The sequence below is a fragment of the Rhipicephalus sanguineus genome, chromosome 10, assembly GCF_013339695.2.
Source record: "Rhipicephalus sanguineus isolate Rsan-2018 chromosome 10, BIME_Rsan_1.4, whole genome shotgun sequence".
Classification (NCBI taxonomy): Eukaryota; Metazoa; Arthropoda; class Arachnida; order Ixodida; family Ixodidae; genus Rhipicephalus; species Rhipicephalus sanguineus.
Genome location: NC_051185.1, coordinates 85,646,709 through 85,672,658, shown reverse-complemented (window position 1 = coordinate 85,672,658; position 25,950 = coordinate 85,646,709). Strand labels below are relative to the sequence as shown.

General features: G+C 46.6%; 2 protein-coding genes across 2 annotated transcripts in view; both read right to left on the bottom strand.

Moving 5' to 3' along the window:
* The window catches only part of LOC119372206 (P protein-like), a 48,537-nt gene extending 48,014 nt beyond the window's left edge, over positions 1–523 (bottom strand). The window contains 1 exon segment of the mRNA XM_037642683.2: positions 178–523. Coding sequence (XP_037498611.1) covers positions 178–452 — 275 coding nt within the window. The 5' untranslated portion in view covers positions 453–523.
* Positions 524–10,815: 10,292 nt separating this feature from the next.
* The window catches only part of LOC119372205 (uncharacterized), a 37,782-nt gene continuing 22,647 nt past the window's right edge, over positions 10,816–25,950 (bottom strand). Inside the window, exons 8-10 of the mRNA XM_049420144.1 lie at positions 18,337–18,683; positions 13,429–13,771; positions 10,816–11,487 (exon numbers count right to left, since the gene is read on the bottom strand). Coding sequence (XP_049276101.1) covers positions 11,272–11,487; positions 13,429–13,771; positions 18,337–18,683 — 906 coding nt within the window. The 3' untranslated portion in view covers positions 10,816–11,271. The remainder of the gene's footprint in view (positions 11,488–13,428; positions 13,772–18,336; positions 18,684–25,950) is intronic.

Below are 25,950 nucleotides of genomic sequence, written 5' to 3'. Positions count from 1 at the left end.
CGAAAATGCAGCCGATATTCGATTCCGCCACGGTGGGGTCGTAAGTCCAGCACCATAAGCACAAGACCGCCACGGCGAGTCAAACTGAATCCAGAAACAGCGCGAAGGATACGAAGGCCTCTCTTGTTCGTGCGCTTCACGCTGTTTCTCGATTCACTGCAAGAAGTCATGACTGACCTGTCGGCCTTGTTGATAGACCGTCTCCTTTTCTTCCTGGCGGTCACTGCGGTCGACGCCACGCTGCCGTATGTGTCACCCGCCATGCCGTTGACAGCGGAGGTCCGGGTCGCGACGCCTCTCGATAGTACCGAGCGCTCTCGGTCGCTGCTTTCACTGTCCAGCGTGGCGAGGCTGCGTCGGAGGGCCCAGAAACACGTTCCAGGAGAAGAAGCCGCTGCGGCACGCCTGGTGTTGGGCGGGTCATTCATGATCCCTCGCTGCGCTGCTGCCATAGTAGTACGCACTCGGTCGATGGCTCGTTCACTGACGGCTGATGCGACCTCGCAGGACCATCCCGGGAAAAGTGCAAGCGAGAACTACGCATGCGCCAACTTGTGACGTAGGCGGCGATGGCGCGCTTTACCGCAAGGAGCTAGGTCAACGTAAAGCGGCGAAGTGTTATTTCGGTGCGTCCAACGCCAACCACGAAAAAAGTGTAACGAAGACAAAAAAAAAAAAAATGCTGCTTTCACTTTATCTTAGCGCCAACTTAATATTGAGCCCTACGCACTACCGTCGGTGGCATATATTACGTGCCATAGCGTCGTCGACGTTAGTAACTCCGCGTTGAAGGATAAGATAGCCGCCCAAAGACGCTTCGTTCTAAGCGCGCTACCCAGGGCTGGGCAAAGATACTTTGAAATTGTATCGCGATACGATACAAGATACTTGGGCAAGAAGTATTTGAAATACAGATACAAGATCCTGCTGCATTAATTGTATCCGATACGATACTTTGCAATTGTATCTTACGATACTTCGATACATTCGCAAATTTGCCATCATAGATCTATACAGGGTGATCCAATTTACCCTTGATGATTTTCTTACAATGCCCCATTTGCAAATAAGTTGTGTGGACAGGTGGACGCAAAATGAGAGGGTGATTTTCGCTGCAAGCCGCCCAGTTAATATGCAACAATGGACTTTTTATTTGCTGCGCTAAGCGGGCATGTTTGTATGGAAAAGTTAGAAGCAGTCGCTTTTCTACACAGATCATCATGAAAAAAATTCTAGCATTTCCGTGGTCCCAATTATCCAGCTGCAAACTTTAATTGCGGTTCAAATGATTAAGCATGCATGTTTCTCCGTGATGTGACGCGTAGTCATTCCTTGATATCACCCGCTGGTAATTAAAGGATAACCGTCATCTTTGCCTAAACGACACAAGAAACTTCCGCGGGATTTCGGAGCGTTGCTTTGCGCCAGTCTGTATATTGCCTCGTGTGCGTAATCATGCGAACCGCAATTAAACTTCGCGGCCGGACATATAGGTGCACGGACATGTTAGAAGAATTCTTGCAAGTGGAAGTGCGTAAAAACACTACTGACTCAACTTTTCAATACAAACATGCATGCCCGCTTACTGCAGTAAAAAAAGTCAGTTTCGCCGCAACGGCGACACAATGAATACGATAGCAACTAATTGGAATGTAACGCGAATAACGGAAAGCAGGTCGAAATTGCCAGTGCGTCGCTCGAGCACAAAGGACGCACGAAAAGAACGCACACAGGACGAGCGCGAACTAAATGTCGCAGTTGTTACTTATTTCTGTTTGAACAGAGCGCTCCTTTCGCAAACGCAGCCGCTGCAGCGAGCGAAGTGACTTTTGTACGCTCTTTGACTACAGCGTGGACATCGCGGGGTAAGCACAAGAGATACAAACCCCCGCTCCACCCCCCGCCCCCCCCCCCTACTTTCCTCGAGATAAGCGCACGAAGGCGACCACGCCCTGTAGGGCGAAGAGCATCGGCGTTCGCAGGAGCGGGGCGACGACCTTTAAAGCGCGCCTCGCGCACTTCGCGCCATCTCGCTGGTGAGTAAGAAAGCACGCTGAAGAAAATGGTGTATATAAATAGCTCGCCGTTAGCATGCTGAAAGACGCGCGTTTCGGAGCGAGAAGTCAGCCGTTCGATTCCGCGCGTCGGAAAGTATTTCTGACTTATTTTTCTTTGTGGCTTTTATATTTATATGTACACATATACATATACGGTGCATGAAGGCGGCGACGGCAAAACCAGCCGAGGCTGTCCATATAATTGCTATCGCAATAAAAGGGTCAATGTGCAATCTTACATTGTTAAGTGGGTGGATGTCAGCGATAATTATTATCCCACTTTGTGTCGTAACTCATTTGGAAAGGTGGTCTTCACGTACCTCTCCGTGGGGAATTCTAAGAAAACCATAAAGCTTAATTCTGATCACCACCTATATTTTAGCATCAAATGTCTATTCGCAAAAATGTTTGCATTGAAAATTTTTTAACTGCGATCAACTTTGTGTCACTTGAACGAAATGTATGTTAGTATCCCATAAGCTTTGTATTTCTTGCTTAAACTATAATAGTGTCATTCTGAAACAACCTATTTGTGTTGTTTTAGGTGCTTAACGTGGCAGCTGTTAATACACTGCGCTGTCAGTGCTTTCTGCTTCTCGCTTTCGTAATTGGCGGGAGTCGCTGCTCTGCTTGCCGACCAGCTAGGGTTTGTCATATAACTAAAATCACTTCAATAAGAAGCCTCCGAGCGATGGCGAAAATACCGGTGTTTTGTTAAGGCCCCTCATGTTTTGTACTTTGTCCGTAAAAGCACTACCGCATCCGCAACACCGGATCACCGGACAGATGTACAGCAGCAACAACGCTGGTAGCGACATTTCTGTGGCGTATCGTGTATACGTAGAGTACATAAAGCTACGCTGACTTTTCACATTCTAATTATCTGCTGGCGTAAAATTCTCGTTCGCGACATACTCACTAACGTGCAAACACGTGCAATGTTTTAACATTCATTCTTCTACGACATAACATACATGTTATGTCGTAGAACTATACAAACGTCTCAGACGTATTGTATAGTGTCACAAAGCGTCGCAGGACACCGCCGCTATTCACACTATTGCCACTTAGGGCTCCCATCGTATGGTGAATATTAGCAGAAAAAAATTGAGACCTAAAAAAGAAAAACAAATATATATCCAAGTAAAATAGAAAGGCGGTTACCAGATAATCACGTTGATTTCGAAATGTTAACAGCGCATAGAACGATTAGGAAGGGACGAGACAACAGAGGTAAAGAGCGCCAACTTGCCCAAGCGGCAACCCTTGCGATCACATTGAATAATAACAGAAACACGGCACAGGCGGAACACCTAATGGCTATCACAATTAGGCATGAATTATCGTGCCAGACATTAGAAAACTGATTGACTATGGAAAATGTCATAAAACAGCTTCGTGACGCTCATGAAAAAAACAGTGCATTTGGTATAACAATGCTTCTCGAACCTTCTTCCTAACATCTTGAAGGAGTTCATAATGATTTTCGTTACTATAATTGAAACTAAATTTCACTGTTTTATGAAGTAATAAGTAGGATGTTTGTTACTCTATACTCCAGCCACCCCTGTATATCTTTCTTCAACATCACCTTTACATAGCAATAAACTCGAGTGGAATGTAAATAATCAAACAGCAGCAGAAATGTCGCACACAGTTAAAAGTAAGAATAAAGCCGAGAGTTCAAAAACATATTGCTTTGAACAGAGGGTAAAGAATAGGGAGACATAAGTAGTGAGTGTCATTCAAAAGAAGGACAGCTAAGAAAGCGTCACTTATTTGAAAAAGTATTTGAATAAAGATAGCAAGTCAAAATTGTATCCACGAGATCCTTCAGATCGCTGATGTGCGAAAGCCACGAGAGAAACGCCATTTTTGGATTCTCCAAACATCGAACGAAGCATTACGCAAGAGAAAATTTTATAACGACTCTACCGCGACACCAAAATTTGTGCGAAAGACGCCGCACGCATGGGAGTACACAGCACAGCAAGCGTCACGGCAATGTCACTACTAAAAAGGAAAAAAAAATTATGAAAACAAAAGGTCAACATGACGTAGACGTTTTCGTTTTCCTTCATGAACCTACCCGCCCATTGTCGCTCCTGCAAAGTTTATGGCGGAAATTGTAATCCATGACTTCAGAGGATAAAAATTCTAGCTAAAAGTAAGGAAATATTACCTCGTGAGCTTTCGGAAGCTTTTTTTATCAAGCAAGGGGGTGATACCTGTGTCAGCACCACTTCTGTTTCCTTGCACGCAAGCGAATACAGATTACTAGATAGGCAATCATAAGCAGTTTGCGTTTATTATCTTCTGCCTTGAATGCGCACGCGCCCAGGATCTTCCGCGTCGTGTGCAGCGTATGTCTATTTTCAATGAATTCAGTTGGAGTACAGCGCCCGCCCCGTCATGTCTTTCTGTGTGCTTGTGTTTAAAGTTTGGCGCTGAATTCTTTTAAAAGAAAAATATGCATACCCAACGCGGAGACCTCGTCGGCTGCCTTCGCTAGAGAGCTCTAGCGGAAAGATCAGTGAATGTCACTGCTTTATTCATGTGCCTCAGTGGCGGCCGCATGAGCTTGAGAAGCTGAGTTCAGTCAACGTTTATTGTTTCGCGCGGGATGTTCCGATGGAGTATCTTGTATCTTAAGATACACGATACATTATTGAATGTATCGGAAATACAGATACTGATACACCTCTTGCGAGACGTATCGCGATACAGATACAAGATACCCAACAAGTATCTAAGATAGTATCTAAGATACATGTATCTTCGATACTGCCCAGCACTGGCGCTACCTCACCAGTCTGACATGATATACCGAGTTTTCACAATTAAGCTTTATGATTTTGTTGAAACTCAGCCAGGGGAAAAACGTGAAAACCACCTTTGCAGATAACTTATGTATTCAGGGGGGAGACAAAGTGACGGCTTAATTATGGCTGTCAGGCGCTCAAACCGCATTTAATGTAATACTTTTGCCATGTTATCCTTTATGCGTTCTGTTAGTAGGTGTTTCGATTCTATTTCTCGTGATATAATCTTATGTTATCACATGCGTTTTTGATTATATCCTGCCTCTTGTACCTGTCCTGCTTGGACCAGTTCTTGGTCTGCAGTATTCAATAAATAAAAAATTAAAAAAATTAACTAAGATTAAGTAATAAACATTTTAATCAGTGCAGCAAGCGCGCATATTTGTATTAAAAAGTTGGAGGGAGTCGCGTTTCTATACACAGTTCAACTTGGAATAATTCTTCAAGCATGTCCGTGCCGCGAGATATCCCGCTGCAAAGTTTAATTGCGGTTTGCATAATTACGCATGCAAGATGGTGAGGATCGGCGCAACGTTTCTCCCCGATGTGACGAGCACTCATTAGTTGCTATCGCCAGCCGGTAGCAAAAGGGTAAGCGTTATCATCTTACTATATGCCTTCGACCCGTTGTCAGATTAAACGCCGCACGCGAGTGCCGCGCCACATCGCGGAAAAGCTTTGCGCCAGTGCTCACTGTCTTGCATGCGTAATCATGCAAACCGCAATTAAACTTTGCAGCGGGATATCTCGGGGCACAGACATGCTACAACAATTCATCCAAGTGGAACTGTGTAGAAACGCGACTGCCTCCAACTTTTCAATACAAACATGCCCGTTTACTGCACTCATTAACAAGTTCATTATTCAATCTTAGTAAATTGCGCGGTGGACAACGATCATTATTGTCTCACATTGTGTTCCCTTGGTTAAAAAGCTTATCAGCAAAGGTGGTTTTACGTACCTCCCGGTGCTGCATTTTAACAAAACCATAAATATTAATTTTGAACACCCGGTATATCACTTTCACGATACGGTCGTTAAACACGGTTTCATACAATAGAACTTTTATTTCATTTGTTACACCGAATTCCCCGATGAATGGTGTCGCATGACGTGATAGGGTGGTAAAAGAAATAACGGCATAAGTGATACCTTTCTTTTTCTTTCATTATTTAGGTTAGAGTGGTAACACGCCATGGTAGCTTAGCGGCTTAGGTGCCGTCCTTCTTAGCTGGAAGGCGAGGGCTTGTAAAACGTAATCCACTGCCGCATGCACATATTCGCATCGAGGTTCTGACGCGTAGTTCGCTGCGGTGGCACAGTGGACGCGGCGCTCGGCTGCTGACGCTAAGGTTGCGGGTTTCGTGCCTTCCAGGGTGGTCACATTTCGACAAAGGCGAAATGCTAGGGGCCTATGTTCTGTGCGATATCAGCGCACGGTAATGAACACCAGATAGTCGAAATTTCTGCAGCCCTCCACTATAGCGGAGGGCTGCAGAAATTTGCGGTTTCGGCAAGTAAAACCCCAGATGTTAATATTCTGGAGCTTAAAGACCGGATCCTTTTCTCAAAAAGGGAAGCGGAGGAGAGAGGGTTAATGGTAGGCACAGCCCTCAGAAGCAGGCTCACTGAGTGTACTGCTATTCTGACGATTCTATATCTTAAACTTTAATAGGTGCGAGTTGGCGCAAGAAAGGTGGCTTCGCCGAGAATGATACGCTGGAAAACACGGTTCGCACAAGGGCTATCTGGCGCGTGGAGTAACCTATTACATATAGGCAACACAATAATAATAATTCCTGAGATTTTACGTGCCAAAACCACGATAAATTTATGACGCACGTCATGGTTGCGGGTTCTTGAAATTTTGACCACCTGGAGTTCTTTAAAGGATCCTAAAGAGCAAAACAATTTTTCTCATATAGTAAAGTACTCTTTCACGATACCAAAAACACCACGCTTACCGCGAGAAGACGCTTAGTAAGCGAGAAAGCGTGCAAAAACAAAATGTAAGTGGCGACGCCACCTTGAAGTTTCCACACCATTCGCCGTGACGTCACGTGTTTTGACGGCGCCTACAAGGGACTACGTAGTTCCTAATCGTTAAAAAATGAAGTACATTGTCCCCTGAGGGGGTCTTATACTTAACATACCGAATTTGGGTTAATTTTGTTGAGCCAATGGCACCAAAATACGATAAAGACACTTTGGAATCCGCGACGTCACGGCGGGGGGGGGGGGAGATTTCGGCGCGAAATTTAGAAACGAAACTTTGAACTTAATTTGCTCCTCTATTAAAGAACCTGTGATGGCAAAATTATCGACGTTAGATTTCTCAGAGCACAATTTATCGATCTAAACCGATTCATTGCTTCTATTTAGTGTTCCGTTAACGAGTACCAGAATCTATAGTCGGATATAACTTCAGAAGTCCGCGGCATTTCCTCCTCAGTCCGCGGCATTTCCTCCTCAAAGGCGGATGCAAACAAACCCACACCAATAGGCGCGCACTACAGAGTGACGTCATGAGCCGGACGCGTGGCGACTCCGCCTTCAGAAAACATTGCCGCGTGCTTGAGCGGGACTATTTATTCAGTCGCGTAGGTGATAGGCTGGTGCGCTTTGGTCGTCTGGGCCGGGCCTCTGCGGACTTCAGTTGTATCCGACTGTAAGTACATGAGCCTGCGGCATTTCCCCCTCCGTCGACAATGCGAGTGCGCGGCAGGGATGAAACCCACGACCTTCAGGTCAGCAACCGAGCACCGTAATCACTGTTCCACCGTGGCGCAGAGGCAAGAAAGCTTACATTGTGGAAACATGGCTTAACGAGGACTCTTAGTATGAGTGCTCTGAGAGAGCAGCATTTAAGGTTTTGACTGTGCATTGGAAGTAGTGTCGTGTCAAGCATTGAAGTGTGCTGATTTCATGATTAGATTAGACAAACGCGAACGTATGTTTGCCATAATTATAATAATAACAATATTACCTTGGGTTAATGTGTGCCAAGATCACGATATGGTTATGAGCCCCGCCATTGTAGAGGGCTTCGGCTATTTCGACCATCGGCTGTTCTTGCACTGACATCTATAGTTCATGTGTTGCTATGTGAAAAAACAACTTCGACCCCGCCAGTGTCTATTGGGCTGGGATTGGCATGATCAATGAACGCCTGGACTGCTCCGGTGTGCCTGATGTTGCGAAGACGTTCATGGCATACTGACCCGTGATTCACTAGCCAGTGCAACTGCGGTGAAGCTACCTTCGGAGAGAGAACTGTGCTAACTAATTATTAGATGCGAAGTATCTTATGGCGGAGTTCAATCCGGTGGTGGTGGTGGTGGTGGTGTGCGGCGTGACCACCCTTACTGCGCATACCCTCTCCCCTCACCTCTCTCTTCTCCTCTCCCATTGCCCCTCTCCACTCCCCCTCTCCACTCTCCCTCTCTTCTCCACTTCCCCTCTCCCATCCCCCTTTTCACTCTTCCTCTGAAACGCGGGCTAGACATGCCGAAATTCTCTCCTGCGCAACGCCACGATGAGCACCAGCGCATGCGCGTCCCCTCCCCCTCTCTCTCCTCTCCTACGTCTGTCGAGGACGTTCCCCGCTCGCTCTGTGAGAATTAACGGCCAGGCTGGAAGACAAGACGCGCGTAGCGTTTCTCTTCGCGTTCCACGACACGAAGTCGGTAGCATGCCCAACGAACGCCAACGAAACGCGATCGTGCAAGTGCTCCGGCTTCGCATCGCCTCATGGTCCCCTTCAGCGGGAAATGGTGTAATTTTTTTCTTTTCATAAAATGATCGTGCACTATCAGCTTCTTCATTGTCATCATCAGCCTGACTATGCCCACTGCAGAGCAAAGGTCCGTGTTCCGCCAATCAACCCGGTACGGTGCTTCCTGCTGCCACATTATACCCGCAAACTTCTTAATCTCCTCTGCCCGCCTAACTTTCTGTCTCCCTATCGCGCGTTTGCCTTCTCTTGGAAACCAGTCAGCTACTCTTAATGACCAGCGGTTATCTTGCCTACGCGCTGCATGCCCTGCCCATGTTCATTTCTTCTTCATTTCGACTAAGATGTCCTTAACACCCGTTTGTTCCCTTGACCCACTCTATCATACTCTTTTTATCCTTTATGGTTGCGCATATCAGTTTCCTTTCCATTGCTCGCTGCGTCGTCCTCCGTTTAATAAACAAGAGGAGGGGGCGGAAGGCCTTCAAAGTGGCGATCTCCAATACCAACTAAGGGCTCTCTAAAGGAACCGCCAAAGGGCGGAGGACCATAGTCAGGGGCGTAGCCCCCCCCCCCCCCCCCGAAAATTTTCAGTTTTGCTTGCGGATATATACACGCACACATACAAACGCACGCACGAACATAATGTATGGTTGAACCCCCCCCCTGAAAAAAATTTCTGACTACGCCCCTTACCATGGTCTTCCCGCCCGAACGTCCGCGCGGTCCGCAACTACGACGTAGTAGTTTCTTAGGCCCTGAATAAGATTTGTTGACCGAATCACTGACACTTGAAAGGGGAAATGCGCTAGACCATCACGTTATCTTCGCATCAGAGCGTGTGGTAGGTTTTAGTTTTCCCGCTCTGCAGTCAAAGTTACGGCAGCACAGCCGCCCACGTGCCCAGTGAGCAAAAACTTCCCCATACCAATTATTTTAGCTACATGAGGTCCAGCCCTTACTGCGGCTGGAAATATGCAGAAAATAGTTTCAGGGAGAGTTAGCTTGCTGATGTTGGCAGCGGTAGCTCGCAGAGCACTTCTTAGAGCGTGGTCACGTGTTCGCTTTTATCCTCAGCTTTGCGCATTGTTTACAGGTCTTTATGAATAATCTCAACGCTGCGACAAAGAAACTAGGGAATGGCTAGATCAGGTGTCTGTTCTGAAACTAGTATCCCTCGACATCCCTTGCATCACGTCTAAGAATTATGACTCGTATTTGCGTCATAAAAAAAACCTCAGAGAGTTCGTGCTCAAACAATGTAAGCTGTTCAACATGGTATCCCTTGTGATGAGCTGCTTCAGCTTAGGGGCACGTCACTTCATCATCCAAATATCCCAGAAATGCGCATAAACCATGGGCCTGTTCAGCCTATACTATCCACTCCTTCAGACGGCCTGCGTTGGCAACCCTACAACAAAAGCGTTGCCACAACTACTCTGAATGGGGAACAAAAATGCAGCAATTCGCAGCAATAGCTGCACGCGGTAATAGTACTTTCTGAGCCGGAGCGGACGCCTATCGTGTCCATCTGTCGATGCGATTAAGTGCTTTCCATCAGTCCTGGTTAAGTGTAGTCAACTGAACGCAAAGACAAAAATTTCTCACTTGCTTGGAGGGGCAATAACATCACCCAACATGCCTTCCCCATGTCCACCACAATATCCTCCATTGTGACGGATGACCTTCCATCCCTATGGTGGATTATGGTAATGGAGGATGAATGAATTTTCAACTGGCAAATGTTGATGTGGTGTTTTTATTGTTACTTTAAAAGAAGGATAGCGCCTTGGGCTTAACGTGGAAACTCTGTCGGATATGTCCCTTTAAGAATACCTTGACCGCCTCTACGAAGAAGCTAGAACTGTGCCTTAAGAACTGTAAAACACAGAAGGAAATATTGATACATAACATTTTATTAGGAAGGTATAAAGAATTTCATTCAGGTATGATCTCATAAAAACAAAACTGCTATTTCACCCCTGCGGCTCATTAGATAAGTGCCCTGCTCATTGCGGTGTCCTAAACGAAAGACTAGAAAGAGCGATGACATCAAAAAAGGCCTAAATGAACAAAGGTTTGATTTACCGATGCAGAATGAGCCAAGTCAATATGGTAAAAGTGAAACAAGTTTTAGTATGACACAGTAGCAGGACGGTAGTGACTTTTGAAAAGGTTTTTCTGGTTTAATTGCGCAAGAGACCTGGAATTTCTTGAGCACGCCGGCAGCAGGAATTAAAAAGCGCAATTGCGTTTGGAAACCCAACTTTGCAGAAGTCAAACAACGCCTTAAAGTCCTTCTATAGAAATGTCTATGCGACTGACAGTAGCAGACTACTCATTTTACTACAGAACTGCAGTGCATGATAACTCTGCTTGGTGAAGAAACTCTAAAGCCAAACATCTCCTTTTTATTTGTAGGTCACGCACTCCAGCACCGCAAAGCACGTAAACAAGAACACACCCAATGTTTAAAATGGGGCGCTGATACTGTGTTAACGAGATGCCGCTCTCATGGAATTGACAGGGCCGGGAATCCTCGCTTTGGTCCTTTAGGTCTCGTCCACGTAGCTCAGTTTGAGATAACTGTAAACGCGCAGAACAAGGTCTATTCCGGGAGTTTCCAGTGTGGGTCGCCCCCTGAGGTCTCGCTCACAGGCTACACTGTGCTTGACGAGGCCGGTGTAGATGAAGAAATGGCAGCGAGCCGAGTGCGGGCATCGCGTATCTTCGCGAGCGCATCTTCCTCGGGCAGGTTGAAGTCTAGGGTCAGCACCTTCGTCAGCGAGTGCGAGTGTTGCAGTTCTTTGAAGGCCAGAATGGCCCTTCTTTCGTTGCAGCCGTTGACGAAGCGGGCGGCCTGGTGGACGTTCATCTGCGCACCGAAGAAGCAGCTGTAATGACCTGAACGAAGTACACTTAAGCCTCTCGCTTGGAAGAATCGAGCAGAAGAGAGGACCACCGCACGCGTTCATGTCGTTCGTCTCAACCGTGGTTCCAGTCGTTGATTTTAAACAACGATTTTAAACAAAGCGCTTTGTGGACGACTACCTGATCTTTGCAGCTGAAGGCGGGCTTGAAGAAAGAGCTTTTCAAGCTAAGCAAGTCTTTAGCAAATCCCGCCTAGGCCTCAGTTTTACGACTGAGCTTCCCAGTAACAACGAGTTGCAGTTCCTAGACATTCGGCTTCATTTTGATTCATCCCGTAAATGCTGGCTATATCAACCTAGGTCTCAGAAAAGTCCCCTGAATTTCTCATCTAGGCATTCAAAATTAGTTAAGATTGGAATTGCTCTATCGTGCATTGATGCTGCGGTGCGGAAGTCTTGCGCGCATGAAGTGACGGAAAGTATGCAAATGCAGTTGAGCAGGCTAACTAAATCTGGTTATCCATTATCTATGATTGCAGCAACCTGCAAAAAACTAATTAAGAAGTTTAAAATGAAAGGCACACAGTCACCCCGAAATCGCGCCATCGAGGGTGGGGGCTTTGCGGTTATCCCGTATCAGCATAAGGTAGCCCATAATTTGAAAAATATAGCTCAACGCTACGGTGTGAACGTTGTGTTTTCGGCGCCTCAGAAAATGTCGCGATTGTGTGCCAGGGTAATGAATGCCATTGACAAAACACCTAATTACAGCCCTTTTGTTTGCAGCATTGACCATAGGTCCAGGTTTGTCCCATGCGCCTGCGCAGTAGTTTATGAATTTCCTTTTTCTTGTGGGCAGGTGTACGTGGGACAAACGGGCAGTTGTTTAAATATTCGGCTGAAAGAGCATCTTAGGAATTGTTCTACAGATGGCTACTCGCACGTTTCCAAACACTGTAGGGAGTGTAAAGTAGGCAGCAACAAATTGTGCCAACTGCTTGTGAATAAAACCAAGATTTTGTTTAGTCACAAGGACCGGTGCACACGCGAGTTGTTCGAGGCTTTCAAGATTAACATTACACGGGGGTGTATAAGTGAACCTTCTGTATCGCTTGCCGATTGTGAGCTAAAATATTTAGGTGCCACTTTGTGACGTAGACATATCTGTGTCCAATGATCTTATTTCATCAAATGTTAACTGTGTGTATATGTCATCCTTCAAACATTAAACGTTCAGTTGTGAGTCTGCGCGAGTCCTGTTTTCCTCGTCTTTGTCTTTGTGTTTTTAGCGCAGTTTTAGTCGTCATTATGAGTTTCGGATTGTCGCTCTAAATAAGAACACTGGTGTCGAGAACCATACAAATAGTTTTGTGGTACCTGAAAATGCATGGAATATATCTTTAATGCCGCTGCCTTTAAAACAACACTTTCGGCTTCGATATCGATAGGGCGGCTTCGCAGTGACGTGTCATCGCAGTGTGACATCACGGGGAGACAGCAACTGGCGATGTAGTAGCGGCAGATTCGTCATCTGCTCGTGGTGCACGCACAAAATGATCAGTGAACTATGGTCCAGTGACCCCGACAGCGATTTCTGCGATTTAGGCTGCATGCAGGACGCAGAGTTCGCAAACTCAGTAGAGCTGTGTTGAATCGTCGGAAGAATGTCCACTGCGGTGGCGCTGGCTTCCTATTGCTCAACGACGAAAAGTTTAAAGTTAAAGAAAGATATTTTATACGTGTTGTCTGATTGGCGTGTCGAGAGCGTTGACTCTGCGTAACAAGGATAAGGAAAACGACCCTTTTACGATGTCTCAAAATCGTGTCAGTACTCCTTTAACACGAGACATTTGCTAGTGATTGGCTCAAACGCGGTACAGTATACACACAAGGAATCGCCATGAAAAGACTTGCAAGCACAGCCGACATGCACAGTGGAAGCTCACCATGTTACGTCGCAGAGTTGCCTTGATGGCGAAATCATTGGCGTAGTTGTAGCCGCCCACTTTCACTTCGAGAGATACGAGCGCGCGGTTGCCTGGAATGGACACGCTTAGCATGCGGCAGATTGGTCGCACTTGTTTCGCACCCTCGTTGTCGTCCGTGAAGGCAATGGTGAAAAAGTTGATGCACTGGTTGTCTCTGACCAGATGGCCCAGCGGCAGCATGACGCTGTCGTCGAAAGTGAAGTTTGATATCTTGAGTACGCGGATACTGTCATTGCGTGCGAGCGCATTGAGCAGGTTGTCACCGTCTTCCCCGGTTAGATCGGTGTTCAGTTTCAAATGTCTGCAGCGAAGAAAAAAAACAAGAACCAGGGGTTCAGCTAGCAAGAAGAACTCGGTCGGGCATTTAGCATTCGTTGCGAACTCACAAGATCAGAAACTATGCGCTACACCTTATACGGCTAGTGCATGTACGTACGTGTGTACGTGTATATGTACATGTGTGTCGTGAACAATAAAACCAGTTGGTAGTCAGCGCTCGTGTCGTCCCTCTTTGCTTTCCGTTCCTCGGTTTTAAACCTTTCCTTCAGCACTACCGTGCTTGCGCTACAAACCCTTTCACTATGCATTTTAACCAACTAGCTCAAATAGCCGTTCTTCTTATACCGCTAGTAACAAGTTATTTTTTAACAGCCAAGGCCTTCGCCGTCCGTTGGAGAAGAGCATGTCACGGGCACGTCATGCACAGAAGCAGCGCTTGCAACGCTGCTTGCGTTGCAGTGCAGCCGTGACAGTAATACAAGTTTTGGGCCAGGGATGCACTGGAACCTTACCGTAGCGTTCAAGTGCGGCCGTGAATGAGCATATTGTTGCCTCATAGCTTAACATACAGCGTCAAATAAAGGGCAATGACACAACACAGAAATACTTAGAAAAGACTTGCAAATTTTAGAAGTACTTTGAAAGCCTTCCAACAAAAATAACATCTGAATGCAATAGCCTGAAGAAGAGGGGGCATCACCTTCCCTGTTTGGACGGCTTTCACGGAGTGGAGCTGGCTGCATTTTTTGTTTTAGTTTCTTGTCTTTGAAAGCCACTGTGCTAATTAAGAAGGGATAACTGGCAGCCCACTTGCCAGAAGCGCTTACTGAGCGTGGTTACTTCGGTAAATTTGCTGCGCTAAGAACAACGGGACAAGGAATTGCGGCACAGTTTAATCGAAGTGGTGCACACAGGTCTTCAAGGTACCGCTTTTGTTTGGGCCAGTTGGTGCATACTGGAACGCTTAGCAGTGCAGCGCGACTAGACACGGGCAAGAAAATTTCAGGTCCGATCAGTATTCAATAGGCTTGCTAACTTACAGATGACGCTAGCGGGAAATATTCGTAGGTTCTCGCACAGTACTCGTCTTTATACAGCAACCCGCCAACAGTATAATCGGGCTTTGCTTCCGCTTGTCCTCGGTGCTCTTAGAAACAGAGGTTCCGTCTCGACTGAGTAGTGGCCTTGATAGAACGCCGCCGCCAATACCCTATCTATTGGTCGACGGTTCTATAGTCAGGTACAGCTTAAGAAGTCCGGAGAGCCCCGCTCAGATGATCGATGCGCTGTAGCCGACCGCCACCACGACTAAACAAAGTTTCACTCATGCACTCGATAACGTTCCCCGAATTTGAGGTCAGCGGCCGTCCGGCACATGACGTCGTTTTAGAGTGCTCGCCCATTGGGTCAGGCTTCTGGAGGCCCCTGTAACTTCGAACCCGCACGCTACGCTCATCGGGAAGGACAATCCCTACCCAGTTTCACTGACGGCTGTAGCCCCAGTTGGGTCATCTGCACCAAGGCTCCTCTGCAAAGCGATCCAAAAGGTCAACGGCTTTTATGACATGAAGGCTGGTTCCCTTCACTTTAGTGCGCAGAATATATTCTAGACGTTGATGTTCAAACACGGACGCAAGAGAGAAGTCATGACAATACAATACGGCGTTAATAATAAGCTTGAATAAGGTGGCCATTTGGGAAAGTTGGTGAATCTTCATTTTAACACAGCGCACACACGCACGAACACCGAAGATTAAGGAAAAAACCGAAGACACGAGCGTTCTGTCGTCGGTTCTTTCCTCATTCCGTGTTCGTGTCTGCGCGCTGTGTTAAGATGAATACGGCGTTCGTGCAGTCCTGACTTTTCTCTTGTGTCCGTGTTCGCATGTCTACCGTCTTTGTGTCACAAATCTCTACCAAGCAGCTCAGCGTTCTGTAATTATAATATTCTAGGTAATATACTTTCTCTCAGGAGTACTCGTCTTGTCTGCCACATAAGCTCTGCAATGTTATTCCGACAGGCTCGCCCAAACTCTTCTTGTAATTCGTTACCAGACCAGCGAGGCAGTGTCGACGCAGCAAGCGAGACAACGTGATTCCCCTTTGACCTTTTAAGGCGAATGTCACGCTTGGAAGACTGGACAATAGATTTCATGGCTTCATAGGACCAATGTCACCTGGACGACGTCATCGACTCTCGCAAACGTGTACTTCTTAAGCGCATTGTCGAGTGTCCAACCAACAATTCCGTCCGGAACTATCTCATAAATGGCCGCTTTCCTGCGCGGTAGCTCCTATGTTAGACCGCATTATGCACAAGCCTTCAAACTATCTACTCCAATGAAACAACTTTGTACTGTCCAACACTTGTGCCAGTAATTCCGATATTTTGCTCATAATTTACAATAAAGTATTTCTTCATTATAGAGGAGCAGTGATATGAAATTTCAGGCCTCAGATGTGGCCTTCACTTGGTCGCTTGATATGCGTAAGTTTTTTTTCGCGAAGTATCAATGGCGTCCGTCACGTAGAAGTTATTTTATTTTGAGGGCGAACAGCGTACGAAGGCTCAGCGGGGCGTTCAGCACTTTGCGGCATCAACAGTACTGTGAGGCGTTCAGAGGGCTCTTCTCAACGTCTCCAAAACTTGGGCTCTGCCTCCCAACCATTCTCCGCAGCGAACAGGGGTAGACGTAGATCATTGTCGTGAGTATGTTTACTTCAGCAACGTAACGCGACGTCAGACATTTACGTCATCGGCGAGCAGCCAACCACCCAACAAAAGTTCTTTTCACTTGTTGCCAGTGTCGATCATTCGCACGCGTTATCCAAGCGTTGTGCGAGTCACTGACGAGGCAAACATGCACGCGATGCGAGCGACAACTGCGCGGAGAAAACCGCAAGGCCAAGGTACAGCTTCGTATTCCGGATAGCCAACGACGTCATGATACATTAGGGTGATTGTTGAAAGTGCTCTGAAAGCTCTGAAAATTGATGTGAAATAGGAACTAAGCATTACTACTAAATGAAGCAGCCAATGCGTGATAACGAAGGAGAAACGCGACTTTCATAGCTGGTTGTTCTCCTTGTAGGTCTTTAAAGGCATTGAAGTCACCGCATTAAAGCATGGTGAGAGCACTCTCAAACAACCATTCCGAATGTGCCATCAGTGCTTTGTCGGACGACCTCACTGCTCCGTCAGATTCCCAAAACAATGTTACGTCACATACCGGGGAGGAGGACTTGCCAGGCATCAAAGAAGGACGCGGGAATCGTTTAGTGAAATAGAATCAAAAGTAAGAAGAGTCATGCAACTCTCTGGCACTTGCCACGTATTTGACTCTTTTAGGTGGTAAGCCACTCAAAAAAAATTTAGGAGCAGCCAGCGTTGAAATAACTTCCTTCAAAACAAGCATGTCTCATTTAACTTAACCCAGCCATTCATAGTGCAAAATACTGATTATTTATTTTTGCGGATATTATCTTTGTCAAAAATTGCCTTAAAAGAGGTAGTCACGCCAGCCGTAATAAGTGTCTAATGGGTGGCCTAATTCAGTAAAGCTTTGGCATTTGTGTAACGAAAGGTTGGAGCTGCGCAATGAACTAGGATAAATATGTGGCGAATATCCAGGAAGTAATGTTAAAAACCAAAAAGACGAGGAAAAAGAGCCAATTTAGACTGAACCTGTTTGGAAACCTAGCTGTGAATTTAAAAATATTCTGTAAATTTATTCTATTTCACTGCACAGATATATACGTTGTAACCTATCATACAAAATTTCAGTTCGAAGTACACACTGAGAAAAAGTTATGAAAGTTGGCGTCACATGACTTGGAGCAAATTTTTACTTAGAGAAAAACGAAAACAGATTTCAGAGCTTGCAAGAGGTGTGCGTCCCCCCTGTGGCCCTTTTTAGACATTTAAAAACAATCAGAAACACAAAGTTATATTTATTGACATCCTCTTATGAAAACAGTCAATAAAATTTATAAAGTATTTTGAATATTATTAATATAGACGAAACGACACTAACTTTCCAAAAAAAACACAATATGATTTCGATTTAGCTTACGAGCAAGGAGTATGGAAACCTTGCTGGAACTTGCAAACTAATGATGATAGGAGGATAAAGTTTGTTGCAACATATTTTTGAATATTTGGGCGTGCACAAAAAACAAAAAAAATCAACCTCGTGAAAAAAATTAGACTCTTGAAGGTGGCCTACCACCTTAGACATGTGAACTCTTTTAGGAAGTCATCACACCCTCGTCGGAGAGCCAAGGAGCCAAAGAGTGTTACCGTGTCTCTTTAAAGAGTCATCTAAGTGGCAAGCCAAGGCTAACCTAAAAAAGCAACACACATTTTTGTTGACTTAGAATGTAGAGCCTCCGCGCGGCACGCAGCTGACTTTTCTACGAATGAGGGAGCTTGTTGGGGAGGTGTGTCAGAACATCGGGCTTCTTTAAGGTCCTTCTTAAGGCACCTTCGGACAAAGTCACTGCGTGCATCACTAAGTTGAAGCAAAGCAGACATTCGCGAGTAAATCTTGAAGTGCTCTCGAGGAAGTATCTGTAAAATGACGATACCTCAAGAACCTCGTTGCAGCCAAGGTATCGACCAGCTTTTGAAGCACAGCATGATTCATGAGGTAGCTGCATTCCAGTTTGGCTTTGTAAATGCTGCGGCTGGATGCCACGGCGTTCAGCAAAACCGTAGCGTCGTCGGTCGCCCGCCTATTAAGCTCACAGAAGACAGAACTGGTCTTGCACAATTTAACGCCCTCAGCAAAGTCGACGCCGCTTGGGTCATTCCAGGAGATATCCAAACGAGAGGAAACTTGGAGATGGCAGATGATGTTAAAAAAGGGGTCCATCACGCCGGTGGTCTGCCTGCCTACGACGGAGAAGGCAAGCGTTCCGAGACTGCTGTTCACCTGCAGGGACAAGTTAGACACCGCAATTGCGTTACGCAAAGCCATAGGTAGAGCCAAGGAAAATAATTTTTATTTGCCATCACTCGTAATGAACAGATCTGAATCGAGCACGTTGACGTGTAACAAGTGTCACGGGAGGAAAAACAGAGCAAAAATGACTTCAACGTATTGGAAGTTACAGCTTCAGCGATAATGTAGAGAAACAGTAAAAATTGGCGAAGCATGCCCTAAGCTGCGCAAGTCTGGCTGTTTCAAGTCTCGCTGTGTCAAGGCTCGCTGTGTCAAGGCTCGCTGTTTTAAGCTGCGCTTTTAAACAGCAAGACGACAATTTCTGAAGACTAATCTGGTTGCTTCTAGGTTGTTTCTAGACCTTAGCTAGGTGATGCAAGTTTTTAGGTTACCTGTCTCTTTCAGGTACGGTGGTTAGCTTCGTTGACCAACAACTCAATTTATTTTGCAGTGCCACCTGGCTGTTGTCAAGCAACGAAAAGTTTACTTATCCCCTTTAGTCTTCTCTGAAGGTGCGCCAGGTGGTGCTGGTCCGCTAGGGGAGCTTTTTGTTGCTGAGCAACAGCCTTAGAGCCAGCATGCCACTTCCCGCGCTGGATACCTAAAGTTCCCACGTGCGCAAAGCTATGTGAACTTAGACGGAACCTTTCTTAGATGTAACACGCAGCGCGAGAGTGTATATTACTGGCTGTATTGGTAAAATTGTGCCGTGGACCAGGTTGATAGCGTATGACGATATTTTTTATGGTGGCCAGCTACACTAACCACCGTGCAAGAAAGGGATTAGAAGTGGTGTCCCAGAATTCACAGGCGAAATTAGATCTTAAATTGCCAAAACGCCTCCTTTTGTTCGATATGAAGATATTCCAACCGACGCGAACAGCTCTTCTGGAGGCGACAGTTCAAGCGATAGTAAATATGGCCAGAAAGGGCATATCCGTAATCTCATCTGACGACGAATCCGTGATTCTACAAGTTACTGAAAATGTCAGTGACGCATGTGACACGGAAACAGAAGCAGATTCTGCACTCACAGTCCAAACGGCTCCGATCTGGAGTAAAAAGCATCGGATGTCTCTACTGATAATATTTTCATGACTGCGCACTGCCACGTGACATTCTTTATATGAACAGTACTACCCTATTTGATATTTTCATCCTTTTATAAACGCATGAGCGAATTTATAAGATTGCGTTCGATAATAATCTGTGAGCGCGAAAAAAAGACAAGCCCTATATTCCATCGGCCAACAAGGTGCTTGCAGCGAAGCGAGGATGCGGGAAATACAGCCCCAAAGGCACAGCCATCGATAAAAATTTGGCTGCGCCAAGCGTCAATGTGCCACTGTGCCTTCAGAATAGAAAACTTTTCAAAGGGGAATGAGCTGCGTTTCAAAGGGGAAAGCGCAAAGCGTCGCAAAGGAGCACAATTAAAATATGTACTATGCAGAGACCCTTTCGGCACGGTGGTCAGCAGCACTGATCTCCTCGTAGAAACTATTACAACCAGCATTTTTTTTCATGTGTTCAATATGTTCTTGTAACCATTTCTGACAATTCTTGCATAAAAATTGGATATTGATAACAATGACAATTTTTGTGCTCCAAGGAGTTTTAGGTCATTGCTTGGCTTCAGCTGGTTGATGCTAGGTTGTTTCCACGCTGATTCTCGGCGTATAGAGGTTCGTCGAGTTAAAGCACAGACAGTCACAGACACGGCACGGACGTCCAAACTCAAGAGACAGGCCCTCGCACTTAAACCAAGCGTTCGCACATCTCATAGGTCTACGGGCTGCTTATTCTAGTTGTAGCTAGGCAGAACTTGTTTCTAGCAAGGTTGAACTCGATAGAACTTCGCTATATCGAGGTTAAGCTTGGGCTGGCTAGGTTGAGCTTGTCGATATCGAGGTTGACCATGGCAGTGCCTAGGTTGAACTTGATTATATCGAGGTTAAACTTGATGTGGCTAGGTTGAACTTGTTATTAGCTAGGTTCGGCCGGGGCTACACCTAGGTGGTTATTCCGGTAGGCACATACCCGTTTATAATAATGAGTTTTCTGATAGGCCGCACAGTGGTACATCTTCGTTTTATGAAAGGGAAAATAGACAACCACCCGTTTGCAGCACGAAGCCACAAGGAAATCCATACGGATTTCTCAGAAATAAAGCCTCTTAGCTGCCGAAAAATTCGTCCTGGTCCGGGGATCGAACCCGGGACCAACGCTTATCCGGGGCGGTCGCTCTACAGTACTACAGTGCTGCAAACGGGTGGTTGTCTATTTTCCCTTTCTTAACCCTTGCGCCACCTTGCGGGTTTCCGCAGAATAACTTTGCAATATGTGTTCAGTTGCTTCGAGTTGTCGATGGATTCGCCCTCGCGCTGCCAATTGCTAGCTTCCTGGTTAGCTCAATTGGTAGAGCGACCGCCTCGGATAGGCGTTGGTCCCGGGTTCGATCCCCGGAATAGGACGAATTTTTCGGCAGCTAAGAGGCTTTATTTCTGAGAAATCCGTATGGATTTCCTTGTGGCTTCGTGCTGCAAACGGGTGGTTGTCTATTTTCCCTTTCTTAACCCTTCCGCCACCTTGCGGGTTTCCGCAGAATAGATTTGCAATATTCGTTTTATGACAATAGCTTTCTTCATTTCTAGTGGACCAGTGGTGCGTAGTGGGATTTACCCATTTTGTCTGGCACATACCCGTTTATGATGATAGTTTTTGCGTAGGCGGCACAGCACATACCGTAGGACACACAAATTACGGCTAGCTTAAACAGCTTCGATGTGAAAACTCAAAAGCAAAAATTCTTCACTTGTTTGGCCATTAAGTAGTGTTGGGAGCCGAGGACCGCATTATTTAGGTGTTCACTGGTTGCATTGATGTTAATTTTTCACGTAATAACGTCCGGATATCCTCCTTGCAGTTCTCGGATAGCCACTCTTGTACAAGGTCACTTGAGCCATACATAGGTGAAAGCATCACATGCTTGAAGAAGCATGGACATAGGGAGAACACAGGAAAAGCGCTAGGTAAGTTTATTGCATATATATAAATATATATGGAGTTTTTCTAAAAATTACACCATTTCCCGCTAAAGGGGACCATGATGCGATGCGAAGCCGGAGCACTTGCACGATCGCGTTCCGTTGGCGTTCTTTGGGCATGCTACCGACCTCGCGTCGTGGAACGCGAAGAGGAACGCTACGTGCGTCTTGTCTTCCCTCTAGCCTGGCCATTATTTCTCACAGGGCGAGCAGGCATGCGAGAGGGGGGCAGCGTAGGAGAGGGGAGACAAGGGGAGGGGACGCGCATGCGCTGGTGCTCATCGCGGCATTGCGCAGGAGAGAATTTCGGCACGTCTAGCCCGCGTTTCAGAGGAAGAGTGGAAAGGGGGATGGGAAAGGGGAAGTGGAGAGGGGGGAGGGGAGAGGGTGAGCGGAGAGGGTATGCGCATGCGCAGTAAGGGTGGTCACGCCGCACACCACCACCACCACCGAATTGAATTCCGCCATATGATTATTTGATTTGTATACATACAAGCACAAGGACACAGATAAAAGAGGGAGAGAGCAAGCTGGCAACTGCCACCAAGAGGGGCACAACGCCTGCCTGCTCTTTCGGGAGGAGGGAAGAGACAGAGGAAAGGAAGTTAGGAGGAGAAGAGAAAAAAAGATAGGAAAGTGAAGAAAAAAAATTGACGAAGACTTGGACAAAAATAGGTAAACACACACACACATACAAAAAAGGAACGCTTATAGACGGGTGGCCAGATCTGTTTGGTCCATAAAGGTCAGCAGAGCTCGATGGGCCTGGTCGCGTCGAGATACACAACCTCTCGGAAAGAGGTAATCGTCGATGGTCGCGCATTTAGGTCCGAGGAATTTATATTCCTTAATCAGTAAAGCCCGCTGCGTAGCAAACGCGGGACAGTGTATTATAAGATGCTCAAGTGTTTCACATGAGCCACAAGCTGCACACAACGGACTGTTCACACGTCCTTGACGGAATAAGCGTTCGCGCACCAATACTGAACCGACTCTTAGTTTATATAACAGTGCTCTGGAACGACGAGGCAAGCCACGACCACGAACACGGGGAGGAAACGATCCGTTCGCGACACGCTGGTCTGGGTGCTGCTTTAGGAGGTGGCGGCGTATAAGCAGACGAGCGCTGTCCATCATAGACGAAATTTCCGGGCAGTCACAGTCATCATGATTACAAGATGAAGCGAGGCGATCAGCCTCTTCATTTCCAGCAATGCCCACGTGCGAAGGTATCCACTGGGCAGCTAGGGACATCCCGCGTGAGAGAATTTTGTCGGCTGATTCTACGATACTGCATAGAATAGGGCTGTCGGCCTCTTTTCCGGTGAGTCTGCTAAGGGCACCACGAGAGTCTGTAAGGATGACGACTTTCGATGTAGGCAATCCTTCTTCCACGTACTTAAGGGCGACATCGATCGCTGCGAGTTCCGCAGTCACTGATGATGACGGGTGAGGTATTTTACACACTCGTCTGATGTCTGTCAAAGGACAAAAGAAAGCTGCAGAAGCGCCGAGGCCGTCACTGCGTACAGATGCGTCCGTAAATACTTTAACGTAATCTCCAAATTCTTCAAACAAGTGTGACTGGGCTAATTGGAATAGTGCTGAAACAGGTTGGTCACACATTTTGCGTATTCCTGGAATTGACAGGTGAATGGGGAAGATGCATTGACTATGCCCTTTCGATGATGTCACAGAGGTGGTTTTGTCAGAATTGCCAGTAATGCCAGTAAACAAAGCCGCCATTTTCCCCATGCGAGAGAGCGGGCGCCGAATCAGCCTATTAACGAGTGCTTTGCCATCTGGGGCGCGGTGCATGCGCTCGATATGATGTAACGCTCTCTGGTCAGCTTGTAGCCTTAGGGGCCACTGGTGTGCTTCACTGAGTAATGGAATAGATTGGGCCTCTCGAGGTAAGCCAAGCATGACTCGGAGGGCAACACGATGATCTCGTTCCAGTTGAGACATTAAACCAGGCGCAACATTCAAGATACTTCGCATCTAATAATGCACGAAGGTGACGCGTAAGTGACCCTTCCAGTTGCCTTGAGTTCACTACGTATCTCCGTCACTTGCACAACAGTGCATTTTAATTTTAAATTCGTCGTTAGCAGCTCCACTTTTTGGGCATACGTTATCGAAAAAATATAATTTTTCCCTTCCCACGAACTCTAAGTGTACATGCGCGTGTTCACAACAAACAACAGCAATTGGCAGTCAGCACTCGCCATGTGTCCCTCTCCCGTCCGCTGGCTTATTTCGCGCTGCATTTTATCGATGAAATCTTATGAACTAGCTCGCATCGCGACTTTTCAGCAACAGCTATCCCTGCTGCGGAAGCATGAGTGGAATTTTTTGTGTCGTAAGCTATCCAAAGTGCGTTACGAACATGTCGCAGGAGAAGCAACATATAATTCTAAAAGTTTTACTCCGACTTAACACAACAAAATAGAACAGAATGACATAGATGTTTCTCCACCTATGCGGGTGGCATCCTCAGTATACACTAGCACCAAATGAGCGGAGGTCGCCTAGTTAACTGCTAGTCACATATGTCCCTGTAAATGTGCAGTAGGGCGCCGCGGTTGTTGCAAGCCGATTTGTCGCGACAGATGAACAACGATTCCAGGAGTTTTCTTTGCCCCCAAGCTTTGTTCCCGAGCCAGCGTCGTCACATTGTTGAAGTGGAAGATATGCCCTGTGGTCCAGCAGTGTTTGACGAGCTCTGTCATGGAACGCGTGGCATGGGTGGCCTTAGCGACGTCCCCTTTGAGTTCTTTGGGCCTCGCTGATCGTTTCCTGCCTGTTTCGCCTATGTAAACAGCGTCGCAATCTCCACAATGCACTTTGTAAACAGCTCCGCCTTGATCATTCGCAGGTGTCCGGTTCTTGGGCTTAGCGAACACGTTCCCAAGGTGTAGTGAGGCTTAAAAACGGTTTCTATGCCCAGCGGACGCAAGGCTCTCCGAACAGAGCCTGATATACCTTGAACGTAAAGAATATGCACAATGCACGTCGTCTTTTCCCGTGGTGCACTCTTCGTTCCATTTCGCATGTACTTCTCGGAGTCGTTAATAAACGTCCTTGAATTATAGGCTCCCCAAGCATCGCTTTGTGGCGCTTCTGCTCTTGACAGGCAGCACAATCGTCGGCATAAAAATATAAACTGCGGGCAAACGACGCGCGTTTTCCGTTCTCTCCAACGCGCCACCGCTCGCTTCCGTGTACGTGCAGAGCTGCGGTGCACATGTGGCGCCTCAGAATGTCCCGCCTGCAGTGCAGCTTCAGAAAGATCGTCAAGCTGAACAGCCACTTCCGAAAAGCGAACTTGATAAAAAGGAAAAAAAGGCTCGTCAATCACGTTTACGGTGAAGAGCAGACGATCGACGACAACGACGCCCTGCTCAAAGCGAAATGCATTTAACAAGTCGCCATTACACCTTGCAGGACGTGTACCTCGAGGTAAGTCATTCTGCCATGTTAAAGATGTGTGATGGTCCATCTGCACTCCGAAATGAAGCCGTGCACGCTATCGATGTTCTGCGTTGTGGACTATCAATCATAGCATTGTTTTGATTGGCATGCATTGTAGTAGCAGCCGTGTACTTTCGTGAACAAACTTTTGCGGCGTGTGCAAAAAAATTATACCGTCATATCGCACTTTTTCCTGAGAAGGTTACAGTGAAGTCTTCCGTGCCGCTGAAGCGTCACCCGCCGATTAAGACGCGAGGCAGCTAACTGAGTTTTAACCACTGTGAAAGCATGATGAACTGGTCGCCTCGTTTTTTCGGCACTCGTGTCATGCTTGCACTCTTTTTGTGTGAATATATCGACTTTACAGGCGTATAAAACTTGCTGCGCGGACTAGCCTAGAAAATCGCACAAAGTCAGAAGGTGGCTGCTGCAAGGTCGCAACTGCGAAGCATGTGTTGAGTGCCAGTTCTATTTAGCAGCCTAAATAGATATCACCCTTATACAGTGACAAAAACAAAGCATACCAGCATAACGATGTCAAAGTTTGCTGAAAATGCACAGACGTCCGTTCCTGCGTGATAACGCAGCCTTCCCGACGCGTAAATTGCAGGCGGCGAACTTTTGACAATGTGTCGAATTCAGTTGAATTCAACCAACCGCGGAACGCGAACGGTATAACGCGAGTGTGAACGTTCAACAACGACGGGTAGGTCTCACGAACACAGGGAATCAAATACAAA